This window comes from Egretta garzetta, unplaced genomic scaffold (genome assembly GCF_000687185.1).
Source record: "Egretta garzetta isolate BGI_Z169 unplaced genomic scaffold, ASM68718v1 scaffold670, whole genome shotgun sequence".
NCBI lineage: Eukaryota > Metazoa > Chordata > Aves > Pelecaniformes > Ardeidae > Egretta > Egretta garzetta.
In genome coordinates this window covers 494,527-512,716 of record NW_009258391.1, presented here as the reverse complement: position 1 = coordinate 512,716, position 18,190 = coordinate 494,527, and the positions used below count along the sequence as shown (strand labels likewise).

Sequence of the window (18,190 nt, the reverse complement as noted above, 5' to 3'; positions counted from 1 at the left end):
TCATAGTCCAGAAGTCAGTCGGCCCTGCTGAAGTTGGATTTTGTTCATTTCTTGGAGATTAGGAAGCTTTTCTTAATGAGGAAAAAAAAAGCTGAAGAATATTTTAATACTTCTGCAGATATGAAGTCACTGTCATAGTTGCTTGAAACACAGCATTTTTTGAAGCAGTAGAAACCTCTTAATTATGAATTAATATCTACATGCTCCGGTTAATACAGTCATTTCCTCAGGTTTGTGTATCCAGAAGCTGAAAATGGGTTAGAGGTGATGCTCTGGATACCTGGAAAACTTTATTGTAGTGAGAAGTAATTTCAGTTATGAATAATGTGTTGAGTACACTGTGCTTTTCTAGGGAGAGATTTGTGTGTTAAATATGCTCTCTTTAAAATAAAATTTTAAAGTACTTCTGGTAACTTTTACGGTGCATAAACATGCACTTTACCTTTGAGTGCATTTATTTTTGTAGTCTGTTAAGCGTGCATATATAAATGTTGGAACCCTTGGAAAATCAGTTAATGCTGTTTCTAAGATAGGCAAAATTGTAAGGTGACCGTTATTAGGTTTTCCTCTTGCTTCCTTGGCTTTATGCATTCTAAAAATGTTGTGACATACAATGGAAGTTGTAGTTCAACACAGTTGAACTAAATTGTTCAGGCATTTGAGAGAACCACCAGGGAGGGCCTGAAATTACTTCTAGATCACAACCTTTGAGTTGTGCCAGTTTTAAGAATTTAGCAGTTGCGTGTATTTGAGGTCAACATGTTTTAAAATTCTGTTTCTTGGATAGTTAATATGAGATTACTTTTAAATTCTAGACTTCTCTTTTTCTACGTCATGATTTACTGAAGAATTGAATTAATGCAGTATTGTATTTGCAGAAATGTTAATTTCATTTATGTAATAGCAAAATAAGGATAAGCACAATGCACTTCATACTTGGAATTTACTTTCATTGTGCTATATGTAGGCTAAAAAGTGGTATATTTTTCCACTTCATGTTTTTAACTTGCCTAGAGTTGTGTCTGGCTTTTTTCTTTGTAATTCAGTGACTTTAGTGAAATGCCTCAGTGTTTGATTTAATGTTAATGCATTTTTGTGTACTGAAATAGTGAAAAGATATGTATGCTTACTTTGTGTGTGTTGTGTAAACTGTAACTTGGTCTCCCCAGTTGAAGTTAATTCTTTTTTGTAGTTAGAGGTACATTATGTTGAAATCTCACAGAGCATCTTGTTTTTGTGCATCCACACATGCCAATAAGTGAATCATGGTGCCTTTCCCAAGCCTTGTATGAACAGGACTGGGGTAAGGGCTCTTTTTTCTTACATCACACATTGGGTGCTTGAGCTGGGCTGTAAAAAGTAAATTCTGTGCTTCTCAGGCACTTTTACTTGAAGTAACTGCAACTGATCTTTTTTTAAGGCTTTGCAATGTACATAGAATATTTATATTTTACTTCAACAAAGCTGTTTATGGTATTTGTAAATTTACTGGTAAACTGAAGTTTGTTTCTCCTGAGACTACTTGGTTTAAGTCCTTTCTGACTTCTCAGGATGCTGATTATTGACTTATATGCTGTAGAGTAAAGAGAAAAAAGGTCTTTAGAAAGCAAATTAATTTTGCTTTATTTTGCCATTCTTTGTAGGTGACATTTCTTTTGCAAACTTAATTAATGTATGCTTTGCACCTTTCTACAGAGAAACAAAAAGCTTGGACTGTGCATTTAAAATCCTGCCTAAGTGCACAAATCAACTATAGCAAATGACGTCAGCCTTTGTTTCTTAAACTTTTGACAAGATGCCTGCTCTCAGCCTTCAGTAAGAAAACGTGTAAATCCCTCCTTTGCCATCCTGCTTAGTGCTTTCTTCTCAATTTTCAGCAGTAGATGGCACTATAGTTGAAGATAACACGACTGCAGCACTGGGAGAGTAAGCAAGAGGTCTTCGCGGTAGGGACGGGTGTTACGCTGGGTAGGAGAGGCAAGGCGAAGGGAGCAGAGACTGGTACTTGCAAGTAGCGTATGTCAAGCAGTCAGCTCTCTAGCACACGTTTCATATACATCAGTTTTGCAACCTTGCACTTTTGAAATGCTATGCAGGTTCTTTTTGTCTGATTTATATACTGCACAAGAATGTTTCCAGTTCATCTGTCTTGGTCACAGGAATGGGATTTTGCAAGACTCACCTGAGACTCTGTTGGTGTGCTTGTTACTGTTTCTGATTTGCCCCTGTGCCTTTGTGAGACTTCATTTAACCAGTACCTTGGTTAAAAGGTCTTCCCTCAACCTGTGCTGGTTGTGGAAGAACACGGGCAGTGCCTTTACTCTTTGCATTCAGAATAGATATATTTGGATAAAAACACGGACTTTTATTCCAGGCTTTTATCCACAGTAGAAATAGAAACTCCTATAGATTTTTTTTTTTTAAAAAAAAGGAAATTAAATTTAGACCATGTTCTGTCTATTTGATGATAGTTTAGCCCTCTGCTGTTGGTTGAATGTTGGTTGTGTCATGCTACACTAGAATTAACTACTTTGAATAAAAATGTTCTGTTTTGCTTAAGTGCTAAAAGTGCCTGAGATGCATATAATTTAACTTTGAGAGCTGAGTGTGTTTCTGTGAAGTGTTGCTTCTTTGTGCTTCTGTACCCCCTTGGCATTTTATCCATCAGCTTTTGTCTAGCTTTTGTATTAGCATCCTGCTTGCGATGACGGTGATGCAGCTGTCATACTGCATGTTGCTCAGCTGTTACATACCAGTAGTCAATCCTAGTGTGAACCTGGATCTTCTCTTTGGCGGATTTGTGGGCTATGGCAAATGCATTCTCTTTCCTTTGCAGAAGTAACAGGTTTCTCAAATGAAAATACATGTTGCTCAGAACAACAATCAGAAAAAGTGTACGAAGTGAAATAACTTAATTTTTTTACTTGCAGGCTTTATTTTCAAGCTATACTTTGTAAAGGTCTGTAGGGTGGGTTTTGGGGTTTTTTTAAAGCCATTTATGATGCTTTAATACTGAAGGACTTGCCAGTTTTGCTGGCTGTGTGTGCTTTTGTTAGGGCAGAGTAGAGCATCAGGGAGGCTGGTGCCATTCTCCAAATGCACTTTTGCAGGCTGTGTTAGTAACAGAGTTGTGCCCAGGGTAGTGAGGGGGGAGGATTTGAGTCCTGCGGATCCCAGGTGGTAAATGCCTTGATGGGGACTCTGAAGAACTGTGCTTGGAAAATAAGGAGCTATATGCCTCGTGCATGCTTGCGTTATGTGTTAGAGCATTTTGCTGTTTGAAATAAACTCTAGTGCTCTTAATGTTTTGTAATGAGTTTTAGTATTTATTATTTAAATAGAACTGGGAGTGAACAAGTGGATACAGTGATGTGCTTTGCTATTGCCAGGGTCAATAACAACCCTGTTTTGCCCTAAAACATGATCATTGTTGTGAGTAATCAGAGAAAGGCTTCCTCAGAAAGCAGAACAACATTCTGGAAAAGGTCAGAATTTGTGTGAATGCAATTTTATGGAGTTAAGTTACTTGAAAACATATTTGCAGCATTGCCTCAAAAGTATAGATTGTGGTTAAAAGCTTCAGTTTTGAATGCTATCAGAAGATGTGAAATGGAAATTATTATTCACTTCTCAAACTTGTGCCTGAATTTTATTAAAGATAGTTTGAAAAAAACTAAGGATTACAAGAACTGCTGTGAATGCCTAAGTAATGGCAAATCAAGGAAACTAGATGTGTGTGTTTATTTTGATTTTCTTTTGGGAATAGAACTAAGTGGAAGAAAGCTTAGCATACTAAGTAACACTTCAAAAAATTTTGTTCTGTCTGGACCCAGAATAGTATCCCAATAGTCCAGGGCATAGTAGAATAATACACTTTTCGGGGTTTTGTGCTCTGATAAGTTACAGCCTTGATATTGGCACTGTAATTTTGAATTTTAGTGTGGTGTATTGCCAAAAATCGCAAATTTGCAAAAAATACAAAAAATTAACCATACAGTACACTGTTCTGAGACTGAATTTTCCTTTGATATGCAGCAGGGGTTTTCCACATTCATGATCTATTCAGGTAAAGAGATTTCCCTAATAGGGATCAAATTCTAGTCTTGTGTAATTCTGTAGAGATTCTGCCATCAGTTTCAGTGAGGAACTCTGATACTGATATTGAATAACAATAATAACAACAACAACCACCACCACCCAGCTCACAACACGGGAATTTACTTGCTTTCTTTTTATATCTAAATGGTCATTTATGAAGTGAACAAATTAGTTAGAATACTTCTCCTTAGCATGGGAAGAAGCTGTGGAATTACTTCTTCCAATTTGTAAATTAAAATGTATTTCAGCAGACTTGTGCATCTTATGCAAATGCAAATAAATTTCATCACTGCAGCTTGAGTGTTCTTTTGAAACATCTTCTAGATATTCAAGTTTTCTGGGATCACATCTTAGGGGGGAGGTTCTTACTTTTTTTTTTTTTTGTGAAGTGTAGAAGCACAGGACAGTTCATAACTCACAAGCATTTTCCCAGTGTCTCTGAATTGCACTGATAGTAGTTTACATTAAAAGTAAATAGTGAAGTAATAAAATCAGCAAAGCCGTCTGTATGGACTCCACAAAACCCACAGTTTAAAGAGATTATCTAAGTTGTACAGTTTGAAATGAACTACTCGTATGGACTCCACAAAACCCACAGTTTAAAGAGAATATTATATAAGTTGTACAGTTTGAAATTAACTACTTTTAGGTAAATAAAGTGCCTGGTATTATACTTCAGTGTTCAGGAAGAGCTCTTTCATGAGTCAGTAAAAAATTACTTGCATAGCAATCATTCCTGGTTTCTGCTTCCATCTCCTTATTTTAGTGGAAGAACAACTTGTGAATTGCCTTTTCTTCATGCAGCTTTTTTTCCTCGTCTGCAAAGTTATTCAGCACTTATAGCCAGAAGAGGAGCCATAGTTTTTTTATATGGTTTATGTATTTTATGGTGATTTTAGAGGAAGAAATAGAAGCTACAGAATGCATTCACAACTATTTGTCAGTTCTCTTTCCTTTCTAGATATTAAACCCATGCGAATTCTTGATGGATTCCTAAGTTCATTCTTCTGTTACTTGTAATTTACAGTTACTTATAATTCTGCTCTTCTATCAAGGTACATAGCTATTTCTTGACTATAATATAATTTTTTTTTTTCTTTGCAGCTTTTGAAGAGCTTGAGAGGGCTCTGAGTATTGCCCAAAAGACAGAGGAAGCCCGGAAAAAGTTGCAGGCAGAAATGGATGAAAAAATCAAAGCAGTAGAAAAGGCAAGTGAGGAAGAGAGGGTAAATCTTCAACGGGAGTTAACAAGAGTGAAACAAGAGGTGGTTGAGATTATGAAGGTAAAAACTGAAACTCACCCTGTGTTATTGGCTTTTAATCTAATAATTCAATTACAGTTAAACTATAATTGTAAAATACATTAGTATATCAGAACTTCGTTATAGAATTTTTGCTATTTAATAAATTCTATAAAAAACAATTTCTGGGATTAAAGATCTACTTAAGACAAGATAGAAAACTCCCCGTATAGATTTTTTTTTTCTCTGACAGTTTAAAATTGGTATGTTAGAGGCATGTAAAAATGAACATTATTTATTACTCTTTGTTTCACAGTATTTAATACAATTATTTACTAGAAGTATACTTGAGACTTTAAAGGGAGTCAAGAAGAAGAAATTAATGGCAGTCAGCTCACACATCTCCACCAGGATTTTGGGTTTTAATACTAAGTACTTCTAATTATTATCCTAGCCCAGTATGTGTAAACGTTTAAGAACTGGTTGCCGAGCTGTTTGCTAGTTAAGAATTGCTAACATTTGCTTCATCTGGCATATTCAGGTAGGAATTGCAGGAGTACTGCACATGCCTGGCAAAGCTTTAAATTTGAACACCTTTAAATTGCAGTTCTCGTGTTGACATTTGTTTGCAGGAGTACTGCACATGCCTGGCAAAGCTTTATTGCAGTTCTCGTGTTGACATTTGTAATGTTAGTAATTTTTCTAAGAAAATAAATACACTGATGCTTTAGGGGGATGACTGACTGGCATTACGTTATTATCAAATCCAGCATGTACGTATGTATGTTGTAGATAGCTGTCTACATAGAGTATCACCGCTTTACTTTCTGGCTCATGAATTTACAGAATACAGTGAAAGCTACAGACAGAAGTCCCTTTTCTAATTTATTATCACATTTGAACTGAAACTGAAAACACTAAGTTCACCCTGGTAATAGAAGAGTCTTTAGAAAATGTGGTGTTTCTTTTAGTAGAACTGTGAAAGACTTAGGAAGGAAGATGGATAACTTCAAGCTTGAAAATAAGGACTGCCAGGGCTTAATATTAAGTGCTCCAAGTGAGTGTTACTTATTCAAAGGGAGCAAAGAGATGGTTCTGGTTTCCTCTCTCTGTTAAACTGCTTTTCTTATTAAGAAATAATACAAGGTGTTTTGTTATTTCGTATTTTGAAATTATTTTTTTTCTGACTTTTTTCACAGAAGTCTTCAGAGGAGCGTGTTGCTGAACTAGAAAAATTCCATAAAAAAGAAATAGCTACCAAAGATCAGGAGCTAAATGAGAGATTAGAGGCCCAAGAAAAGGCGTTCCAGGAGAAGATGAAGGCAGCTCTTGTAAGTATCCCTAAAATGTGCAGAAAGACATTTCTCTAAGTGTGAGGTGAGACTAGAAGTTTTAATTTGACCCTATTCTGCAGTGAGAGTCCTTCTGCACTCAAATATATGTCCTCCAAAAGTCAGAGAGGTCAGAGACTTCAGCAATATGAAAGGAAAGCAGCTGCAATGATCCAGACTGAATAATGATAATTAATCACTACCACTGCTCACTAACAGCTGCATCTTGTGGGAAAGACTTCCTTTTTTGAAAACTCTTTTTGTTAGACTTGTTTTTTTTAATTTCTTCCTTTGGATCATTGACAGTTAGCCACAGCAACAAGAGTAAAAGAGGTACAAAGAATGAGGCTGTTATTTGAAAAGTGTTGGTATCATTATGTCTGGTTGTGTTGTGTGAACAGGCTTAAGTATTCATAGTGCTTGACCTCAGAAAAGAATTTTCTTCTAGGTCAGGCTGGGAGGAATCATTAGGATTCTTTGCTCTTTTTCATAAGCTGTAATTCACTTTAGATCATCACGTAATTTTACCTAACAAATAGTATATTCTCTTTTGTGCTTCTCCATGATGGATGGTGACTAGGACTGATGGACTTTGACAGTCTTTTCCTGACTGTATTTTTCTACCTGTTTCTCAGGTTTTGTTTGGTTTTGTGGGGGTTTTGTTTGTTTTTTTTAATTATAAGGAATAGAAGCTTAAAAATACATTAACAGTGGAATCAAGTGAGGACAGACCTTTATTCCTCTCAATTAATCATGGTAAACAAACCAAAATGAAAGGCTGGATTGCATTGTGTTTTTCACACAGAGAGAATTAGAAGACAAATAGTTCCCTAGAGAAGAAAATGGAAGTGATTTATAACAATTTTGGTTTTACAGATAAAATAGAACCTCTGTGTGTGTGGACAAAATACAGGTGATTAGTGTGTGACTCCTATTAACTGGTTTGTAAATATCCCATTATACTGTTTTTGAAGGTGTGATCACTATATTTGTAGTTTATTGTTTTAATCATAATTTTTGATACAGGAAAAAAATCAGAGCGAGTGTTTAAAAACCCTTCAAGAACAAGAGCAGCAAGAATCCCTAGCCTTAGAAGAATTAGAGCTGCAGAAGAAAGCGATACAGTCAGAGTGCGACAAGAAAGTTCAGAAGATGCATCAAGAAGTAGAGACTTTTAGAACTGTGAGTAAAGATTCCAAAAGGGGAAATGTTTACAAGAATTCCTTTCAGTATACATTTAACCGTGACAGGTTTACAAATACTGTGGGTTTATTGTGATTGGGTTGTTTTAATCGCACAATGCTTCTTGTAGTGACTGAAATTTAATGTATTGCCATGGTATGCTGCAGCCCCTAGGTTTTTACAAGATTAGATAGCAAAATACAGAAATACATTAACTTTATATCATGGCATGGGACATTAATTTGTATACATCTACATTGTTTTTATGTATGTTGTACAGGAGAGTTAAACTCTAAACTGTTTAACTTCTGGATATTGTTACCATACACACACTTAGAAGGATACTTGAGTAAGTAAAAAAATGGCTTGAATTTTTGAAGTGTCCTTTGCTTTATGTGATGGCTAAGTTTTGCCTCTAGAAGCATTTTAACTTTACAGCAGCATTTCCATGAGAGGTGGAATTAAGATGAATCAGTAGATATGTACAAAGCTCTATAATACTTGTTTAGACTCCTGATATCTTTCATCCTATGTATTAGAACCTTAGCTTAATAAGAAAATGTGAACACATCTCTCATAAATATAATGTGAATTATTTTAATTAGTTAAATTGTTTCCAAGTTTTCAGTTTTTCTATTTTCACTGCAGTGAAGTAGAAAAAAACTTATTAAATAACTAGCTTGCCGTAATGGAAGCAAGGATGAGAACAAACTAGATGAATGAAAGGCTTATATAAAAAGTTGATATTCGCTAAAAATAATGGAAAAAGTGACTTGCAGTTATGTGAACCTGGTAAGATTTTTTGAAATTTGATCAACTTGTTACCTTTTGAATATTCATATTCTTTTAAAACTGTATTCTCTAACAGCGGATTCTTGAACTGGAAAGCTCTCTTGCAAAGTATTCGCAAGATGACAGAAAGCAGTCAGAGGAATTAAGTACTCTGATGGAGTCTGAAAAAAAGCAGCACAATAAGGAAATCAGTGATATAGTTGAAAAACACAAGAAAGAATTGGAGAACATGAAACAGCAGCAGGAAAAGCTTTGGACAGAAAAACTTCAAATCTTAAAGGAACAACAAGTAGCTGAAATAGAAAAAATGAGAGAGAAACAAGAACAAGAGATAGATACAATTTTGAAAGAGAAAGAAACAGTTTTCCGTGCACACATAGAAGAGATGAATGAAAAAACGTTAGAAAAACTTGATGTGAAACAAACAGAATTAGAAGCACTGTCTTCTGAGCTATCAGAAGCCCTAAAAATACGTCATGATTTAGAACAAGAGCTCTCAGAATTGAATAGTAAACTGTGTGAAGCAAAGCAAGATTTGGAAGGAAAGTTGGAAGAAGAGAGGAAACAGCACAGCGAAGAGGTTGACAAGATGTTAAAAGAGCACGAAATGTCTATTCAAGGTGTTGAGAAGGTACTCAAAGAAGAACTGAACAAACTTGAGCAATCACTGGAGGAGAAGGACAGACATCTGGAGGAACTAAAAGCACATGAACAGAAACTAAAAGAATCTGCAGAAAGATCTGAAGCTGAACTTGCCCAGGTGTCTGCAAAGCTAGAGGAGCTTTCAGAGTCTCATCGGAGTACTTCCAGTGAGCAGGCAAAGATTTATGAAGAGGAATTAGCAAAGCTGCAGCAAAAGCTGACAGATCTTGAAAGTGAAAAGTTCCAGCTCAGTGAGCAGCTAGAAAGAACTGAATCCCAGCTGAATGAAGTCAAGAATGAGTTAGAGGCATACATCTCTCAGGTACATGATCTGAAGCAGCATTTGCAAGAGCAAAGCAATGAAAATACACAAAAAGTAACCTCTCTAACACAGCAATATGAATGTCAACTGAAGGATCTACAAAGAGAGGCTGATGAGACAAAGAAAAGTCTAACTGAGAAGGAAAATGAAATTGAACACATGAAGAAGTTACAGAGCAAGCAAGTGGAAGAGCTTAAACAGAAACTGTTCACTGCAGAGGAGAGAGTTAGTGCTTTACAGGGAGAATATGAAAGTAAAATGAAACGTCACGAGAACAAAATGGAGAAAATTAAACAGAAATCAAAAGATATGCAGGAAACTTTCAAAAAGAAACTTGCTGAGCAGGAAGCTAAATTAAAAAAAGAGCTTGAAAACAAGCAGGTGGAATTCAGTCAGAAAGAGAGCGAATTCAATGCTAAAATATTGGAAATGGCACATGCCAGCTCAGCCGGAATCAATGATGCTGTGTCAAAACTGGAATCTAATCAGAAAGAGCAACTAGAGAGTCTTGCTGAGACTCATAGGAGGGAATTGGAAGAAATTACCCAGAGTTGGGAAAAGAAACTCAATCAGCACGTTGAAGAACTCCAGGAAAAACACGAAATGGAACTGCAAGAGAAAGAGCAGGAAGTTGGAGAACTGAAATTGAAACTTGCTACTGTCAGTGCTGAGAAGGAGGGCTCCAGGACAGAAATAACCCGGCTGAAGGAAGAACAGGTGAAAAGGGAGGAGTCCCTGAAGGAATTGCAAGAGCAACTGAGGCAGTCAGTGGCTGAGGTGAATGCATTGTCAGAAACGGAAAGCAACCTGAAAACACAGTTGAAGAAATTGGAAAGTGATCTTGATCAGTCCCTGAAAGAGCAGTCAGGACTTCAGGAACAGCTCAGTAAACAGAAAGCAGTTGAAGAAAAGGACAAAGCCAAAATTACCGAGATGGCTGATACACTGAAAACACTTGAAGAGAAACTCCAAACTGTGCAGTCTTCTCAGTATAAAGATCATGAAAATTATGAGAAAAAAATAGAGGCAATTCAGCTAAAAGAAACTGAGTTTAAAAGGCGGTCAGGAGAACTTGCCACCCAATTAGGTGCTTATTGGAAGAATGCTGAAGCCTTATTGCAAACAAAAAGCAATGAATTAATTGAAAAATGTAATGAAAAAATCGGCTTAGTGACACGCAAAATTGCAGATTGTGAGCGCCAAACTGCAAGAGTTAAAGCAGCTGTATTCATTAAAATGAGTAAGATTCCTGAACTAGAAGCTCAACTTAGAGAAGTAACAGAGCATCATTCTGCTGCAAGTACTTCTTTGCAAAAGTCAATGCAAGAGCTGCAAGAGAAGGACAATTTAATTTTGTCCATGAGAGCTGACATTGAAGGACTTGTAACAGAAAAGGAACAATTGCAAAAGGAGGGAGGGCATCAGCAGCAAGCAGCATCAGAAAAAGAAACTTGCATAACACAGCTGAGGAAAGAGTTATCTGAAAATATCAATGCTGTCACCTCAATGAGGGAGGAACTCCAGGAAAAAGAATCTGAGATCTCTGCTCTCAACATAACAATTAATGACCTTAACATTAGACTTGAAAGCATGGTAAGTTTAACAGAGAAGGAAGCAGCCATGTCTCTGTTGAGCAAGCAACATCAAGAGGATCGGTTGCAGTTGTTAAACCAGTTACAGGAGTTATCGTCCAGAGTTGAGACGCTGAGTCAAGAAAAAGCATCAGCTCTTGAGCAGGTAGATCATTGCACGGCCAAGCTGTCAGAGTGGAAGATGAAAGCACAAACCAGGATTACACAAAATCATGACACTATTAAAGATTTGCAGAGCAAACTTGAATTAAGCAATACTGAAGCCAATAAAAAAGATGAAGAGCTAAATAAACTTAAAGAGCAGCTGGCTAAACAAAGCAAGAATCTTGATAGTTTAAAAAGTGAATTGGAACAAAAGCAAAACAGGAGGGAAAAGCAAGAAAGTGAATTAACTGCAAAGTTGAAAACCCAAGCAGCAAGAATTGCTGAACTAGAAGAACACATTAAGCAGAAAACTTCAGAAAATGATTCCTTGATGGAGGAACTTAAAAAGTATACTGAACAAAAGGACACAGAGCAAAAAGAGATAGCTTGGCAACTCCAGCAGGCAGAGAAGGTGGCTTTTGAAAAGGACAATAGATTTAAGGAGGCTGAAGAAAAAGTGCTTAATCTTGAGAAGCAAATAGGTTCACTGACAGCTGAATTTGAAGCAAAGGAGAGGGAATTTGATCAACTGAAGTCAGCGATACTTAAAAGCAAAGAGGAAGAACTGAAAGAATTAGAAGAGAGGCTGAATTCAGAGAACAGCACTAAGCTGGCAGACCTGAAAAAGAAGGCAGAGCAGAAAATCGGTTCTATTAAAAAGCAATTGATGTCTCAAATGGAAGAAAAGGAACAGCAGTTTAAGCAGGATAGAGAAAATCAGTTAAGAGACTTGGAACAAAAAGTGCAGGAGAGAGAGGCCAAAATTGAGTCCTTAGAAGAAAAAATTAAGTCAACAAGAGATCCCACAGAATTAGAGAAAGAAATGCTGCAAAAAGTAGAGAGTGTAAAAGCTGCTGTAGAACAAGAAAAAAAGGACATGCTTGAGAGTGTCCAACAGACATTTGCAGAGAAAATACATGTGTTAGAGAAGGGCTTAACTGAAAAAGATGAATTGTTGCAGAAGTATGAAAAGGAACAACATGAGAGCAATGAGTCTCGTCTAGAACTGCAAAACAAACAGGAAGAACTCCTTAAAAAATTAGAATGTGTTGAGAAGATCCATCAGGAGGAGCAGAGTAGGACTGAAAGCCTCAGAAAAGAACTTGAGGAGCAAACCAAAAAATACTCATTGTTAGTGGATGAGCATGCTCGTTGTGGTGGTGATTTAGCAAGTAGTAGGGAAGAATTAAAAGCTAAAGAACAAAACCATCTCGATATGGAGAATGTAATTGGAGATATCCAGAAAAAATTGCAGGAAAAGGAGGCAGTCAGTCAATCTTTAGAACAGAAGATAGAAGAGTTGGAAAATAATTTAGTGAAGGAAAGTGAAGCACATAAGGTTGAGATGGAAGATGTGAGTTTAAGATATGAAGAAAAGCTAAAAAGCTTACAGCAACAGTTGGATGAAAGAAATGACAGTCTGAAAGCTTTTGAGGAAAATGCTGAAGAAAAGGCTAAATCTGGTTCGGAGCTGCAGAAGTTGCTAGGTGATATGCAGAACCAGCAGAAGGAATTGCAGACTAAACTGGAAGAGACTGAAAGGGAGAAACAGAAACTACGCAAAGAAGTGAATAATCTTCAAAAAGACTTACGTACAGAAAAGAAGGAGTCCTTAGAAGAAATGGAGCAGAAAATCAGGTAAATTCTTTGTTCCTGGTCTTGTTACTGTTTCTATGCTTTATCTTTAACCACTAAAACCTCAAGAATACCTTATTTAGAGCTCAATTAGTAATAATGAAATGACTGGTATTTTTCTGTCATTTTTCTAAATAGATTTAGAGAAACAGCAAGAAAAGAGCTACTTGAAAGTAGCACTTCATGAACACATAAACCACTATTTGAGTCATCAGTTTGAAAAGTAACCACTTTCGATTTGTTGTAGTGATGGTCATTTTCAGCATTGCTAGAATATAAAGTATAGTTCTATTTTGCTCAAACAGGAAACAAAGTTTATTAAAACTTAGTACTGAGCACTACAAGTTTAGGTGATATCAAGAATTGTTTGTATGTACTGTACAGAAATGTGATATACTGCTCAGGACTCTAATGGTTTCTCAAGCAACTAAAAATTCTGCTTTTATGCAGCTCATAGTTCACTTCTAATTCTTCATCTTCCTCAGCAAAAACCCCCTATCTTTTGGAAGGGTTCAATTCTGGATTGTTTTTTTAAATGAAACACCTATGCTTACTAAGTGAATTCAATAGGAAGGAAACAAAATGCCTCCCTGAATCTCACAGAATTAATATAATTCAAAACCATTCCATTCTGAAATAGTTTTGGAGAAATTCCCAGATGTCCTACCTTGCTAAACTGTTATCCCACTCTCTTTAAACTTTGTATTTCCTCACTGTATTTTTTGACATTTTTGTACAGATGTGAACAAGAAGACCTTGAGTTAAAGCACAACTCCACCTTAAAGCAGTTAATGAGAGAGTTCAATACTCAGCTGGCTCAAAAAGAAAGAGAATTGGAAACAGCAGTAAAAGAGACTATCAGTAAGTAAAATACTAATATAACTGTAACCAGTAAAACAGCCACAAACCCAAATATTCAGTTGTTTTGGTGAAGGAGTTTTACCTGGGATTCTGGTAAAGACAGCACGTGTTTTATGACTGCCTGAAGAACTTGGGGAAAGAACTTCTCTTGCTCAGGAAATAACATGAATGTGAATTTTAGCACAATTAGGAAAATGCGCATGTAGCTGTTCTTCTATACCCTGCAGGATGGGTCTTTGATCTAGCGCTGTCTGTATGCATCTGTCATGGCAAGAGTTACCCATGGTAGCCATAGGTTTCTTTTTATCATATGTGGAGGGGGAAAAAAAAAAGTTAAGGTTTTAGAGGTGAAAGCACATTGGTAAGTTTTCATTGTAGTACTCCTTTGCTTCAGCAGTACAAACCTTTAATGCACCATTGTTGAATACATGGCACTGAAGGGTGCCTTTTAGAGAAACTTAGATCCATCTGGGAATCAGAATTGCATTTTTTTAGCTGCGTCTTGCAAACTTCATTCACTGTAACCACTAACAGGTACCAACTGGATATGATGTCTGATAGCTATGTTTCAGCTTCTCTTCTCTGTCCATCTTTTGCCACCATAGTGTAAGTTGGAAATTGGAGAAGAGAGCAGAAAGTATCTTTTGCCTCCGCAGTTACTGGAAGTACCCCTACCAGTGAGGAATTTCTGAAGATTTGCAGATGTTTCAATTGCCTCTCTGTATATAGAATTACTTGATAAATATTGGTTGTGATCTTAACTTTTAGGGAAAATTCTAGCATCAGGTAGAAAAAAATGCTCCGGATACCAAACTGCAGGCAACAAATTTGATTCATATTAAGATCAAGTGACATAATTAACATTGACAGTGTGGAAAAATTAATTTTCTTGGCAAGTTTTCCTTATAGATGCCTTTCACAGTTGTCTTTAAGCTGTTTTTAATACTGTTGTGATATAATTTAACAAAATTATTATGCTTTTTTTTTTGTATTGCCTGCCTTTTTTTTTATAGGTAAAGCCCAGGAGGTAGAAACAGAATTGATAGAAAATCATCACATAGAGACAACACAGTTGCATAAAAAAATTGCTGAAAAAGAGGATGATCTAAAAAGAACTGTGGAAAAATACGAAGAAATCCTTGAGGTATCTTTCTGAAAAGTGATATGACTACATACATTTCAAGATAACTCTTCCCCTTTTTTCATCGCACAACTAGACAGAAAAACTATAATTCTTTCTAGTAAAGGTCTTACTGCTTGAATTACACTTGATATGTGTGGTGACCTAGCTTGCAATTAAAATGTTTGCTTCTGTGTTTTATGAACACCAAGGAATACCAAAATTAAGCCCCAGCTCTGATCATTCAATAAAAATTATACGGTTAGGTCCTTATGTCCTTGAGCAGTTTGTGTTCCAGATTGAAATGAGGAAAGTGAGTGAGTTAAATTTAAGCTTTACTGGAGTGGTGGTGTGTTTCTTTTAAAGTTTTAAATACATTGTTTATGTGTCAGGCTCATTCTCTAATTCCTTTCTCTGATGCTCTGTCCAGATTGGCACCATAGACCTTAAAATAAGGTTCTGTTCTATGCAGGGTGCAGTCTGTTTGCACAGTTTTTATGCTAGTAAAGCTTTCATTTTTACTTGCAAGTGAACAGTTTGTCTGCGTGATATTTGCAGGTAGACATAGTTTTGCTCCAGTAACATCTAAACCAGAAATTAGAAACCAACTTCAGTTTAAAGATACTTTACCTTCCAAGGATGCCTCCTGTTTTAGCCAAGTAAATTGTCCCGGCCCCACGTGTATGGCAACAAAAGATTAAATGATTTTCAGTGCTAGACTGAACATCATACTGGGATGCAGGCTTTACTTTTGCTTATGTTAGTCCTGTTTGCACAAATAATTTGATGAAAAAGAATGTCCCGTGAATAGAGCCAGTAGTAATAAATGTAAGTGAACTTCTGTTTGTTTGTGCTCGGTTACCAGCCCAAAGAACTATGTACTGAACATGACTCAGTGTTAAATACTAAAATTTTCAATCTTTTAGGCACATTGGTATGTTCCACTCTGATTTTTGAACTTCTAGCAAGTTGGTTGGGGATGGCAGGGTTTTAAATTTAGGGTTCCCTTTTTTTGTTTCCTAATTTAGAAAATTGCATAATAGAAAACAGTTGGGGTTGTTGGTCGGTTTGTTTTGGGTTTTTTGTACCCTAGGTCTAAATTCTGCATTTCTGAGGAGGATTTATATTTCTCTTACCTGAATGTGCAGTGTGTTGCCATTCAGGTCCTTACTTTACAGGCCCAAAATGGTCTGTGATTTGAAGGCACACAGGTGTAATTCCTCTGTTTTCTGATGCGTTCGGTCTGTACGTATGCCAGAAACATGCATGCTGCACTCAGTGTACAGTCTTGAAGGTTTAGGCTAATTTGACTTCTCTGCAATTGGAGGACATGAACACCGTTATTTTTTTGCATCTCATTGATGATGGCAATGACAGTTGCCTGGAACTGCAATAAGCCGTATATTTCAATTTCACAGTACCTGTTTCTTTTTTAGGTAATGGTATATGTGTGAGTGTTTTGTTTCTGTTATTTTAGGGAAGGAAAAAAAAAAGTTTAGAGAATGTGTTAGGTTTTTTCCTGAAAAAGGATTGTAAGCCTCTCAAAAGATAAGAAATTTTTATGTTGAATTCAGTGTATGCCATAGTCATTGAATTCTTTGATAGAAATGGGAACATATGCATCAGCATAGGTTTTCTCAGTTTAGCCTAAAGTTACCAGTTATTACCCCACTTACACCTGACTCAACTCATGACAAGTTTGAGAAATTTGACATCGATACATTTATGCAGAGAGGTTTGTCATAAATGGTAAGAAGATGAAGCAAAAATAATACCAGTTGCAAGAGCGAATTTTTGCTCGTATAACTTTGTAGCCCTTTGTTGCATTTTAAACGTGGTTAGCGATGCTAAAGATTAGTCTAACTTGGTTTGAGTATATATCCTTAAAGACGAGCAGGAGTCATTCAGTTTGTTAAACTTAATGTGATCTATTTGTGAAGTGCTCCCCTGGTACTTCTCTTGCTTTGTCTGGTGTTTTCTTATCTTTCATAGCAACTTTTATCACATAAGATTTCATTAAAGTCTTTCTAATTAAAGGACTTGTAAATCAACATAGTCTGTGATTTGAGGCCTAAGCCTTTTTTCTTCAACTAAAGTATATAATTAGAGAAAATTTGAATGTTTTGCTCCAGGTAGCTCATTTTAAATCTATCTATGAGCTAAAAATAAAATGTCTGACTTCATGTGTGTATTCTTTCATTTGTTGTAATGCCTCCCATGTGAATACAGGATAGGCCTTGTGGTTAAGATTTGGGAAATTATGACTTTATTGAAGTCTTAGTCTATAGCTGTAATTAAATCAAAATAGCATGCAGTTTATTTTCAGAGTATGCCAGAAGCTGTATAGAACAATAAGTTCTTATTGTAAATACAGATTCTGTAGCATGTTGGAATCCCACATCTCTAATGATTTCAAATTTTTAATTATAATACCTAACTAAGAATGATGTGCGTGCAATTTTGATGTATTTCAGTTAACAGCAGTCTAGAAATTGTAAGATTTTTAGATTCTTGATGTAAAAAAAAAAACCTTCAAAAAACCTCCAAAATCAAAACAACCTCCCCCCCCCCCCAAAAAAAAAAACAAACAAGGGAAAATAGAAGCAACTGAGTATGTGAGGTTTTGAGGGTTTTTAACTAGAGGAGTATAGCTATAAAAAAAAAAAAATCTTAAAAAAGGTTAATTGTTGGTGTATTTTTGAGGGCATAGAAAAATCGCGTGAATGAATAAACAAGAACACTGTTTGGAGGTTGTGATGTTTGAGCAAGGTTTTTATTCAAGATGGATATTCTTAAAATTTCTAGGCTGTGAAAGTTGCTTGGGTTCTGTGACTTCTCATTCACTAGCTTTTGGGGGGTGTTTGCTTCATTTCTTTTTGGTGGTGGTTTTTGTCCCGAGGGGCTGCATGGGAAGGGTGTTTTATTCTTAAGTAGGGTGCAAGGAACACGTTAAAAAGTGGCCTTACAGGGAAATAATTGAGGTTTTTACCTACAGCATGCCCTAAATCTGTTAAGCCTGGATCAGCTTTCTAGTTCTGCACTCACTTTTCCAGCTAATATTCTATATTGCTATAGTTTGTATTCCTGAGATTTTGAATGGAACAAAATTTTGATCAGCAGTTCTGTTCTTGGTAACAGTTGATTAATTGTAGTAATTTGATCTGCAGTACTACTATGTAGCAGAGCAGGCAGCTCACTGCCCTGAGTGTTAGCATGAGTGAAACTAGAGG

The 18,190-nt window shown here is 36.2% G+C and overlaps 1 protein-coding gene across 6 annotated transcripts in view; it reads left to right on the top strand.

Moving 5' to 3' along the window:
• GOLGA4 (golgin A4) overlaps positions 1 to 18,190 on the top strand; it is a 62,740-nt gene that overhangs the window by 26,679 nt on the left and 17,871 nt on the right. For 5 of the 6 annotated variants that reach the window (XM_035898183.1, XM_035898172.1, XM_035898168.1 and 2 more), the window contains 6 exons: positions 5,203 to 5,381; positions 6,539 to 6,670; positions 7,697 to 7,852; positions 8,721 to 12,982; positions 13,719 to 13,840; positions 14,854 to 14,984. In XM_035898183.1, coding sequence (XP_035754076.1) covers positions 5,203 to 5,381; positions 6,539 to 6,670; positions 7,697 to 7,852; positions 8,721 to 12,982; positions 13,719 to 13,840; positions 14,854 to 14,984 — 4,982 coding nt within the window. The remainder of the gene's footprint in view (positions 1 to 5,202; positions 5,382 to 6,538; positions 6,671 to 7,696; positions 7,853 to 8,720; positions 12,983 to 13,718; positions 13,841 to 14,853; positions 14,985 to 18,190) is intronic. The other variant, XM_035898179.1, reaches the window with a different exon arrangement.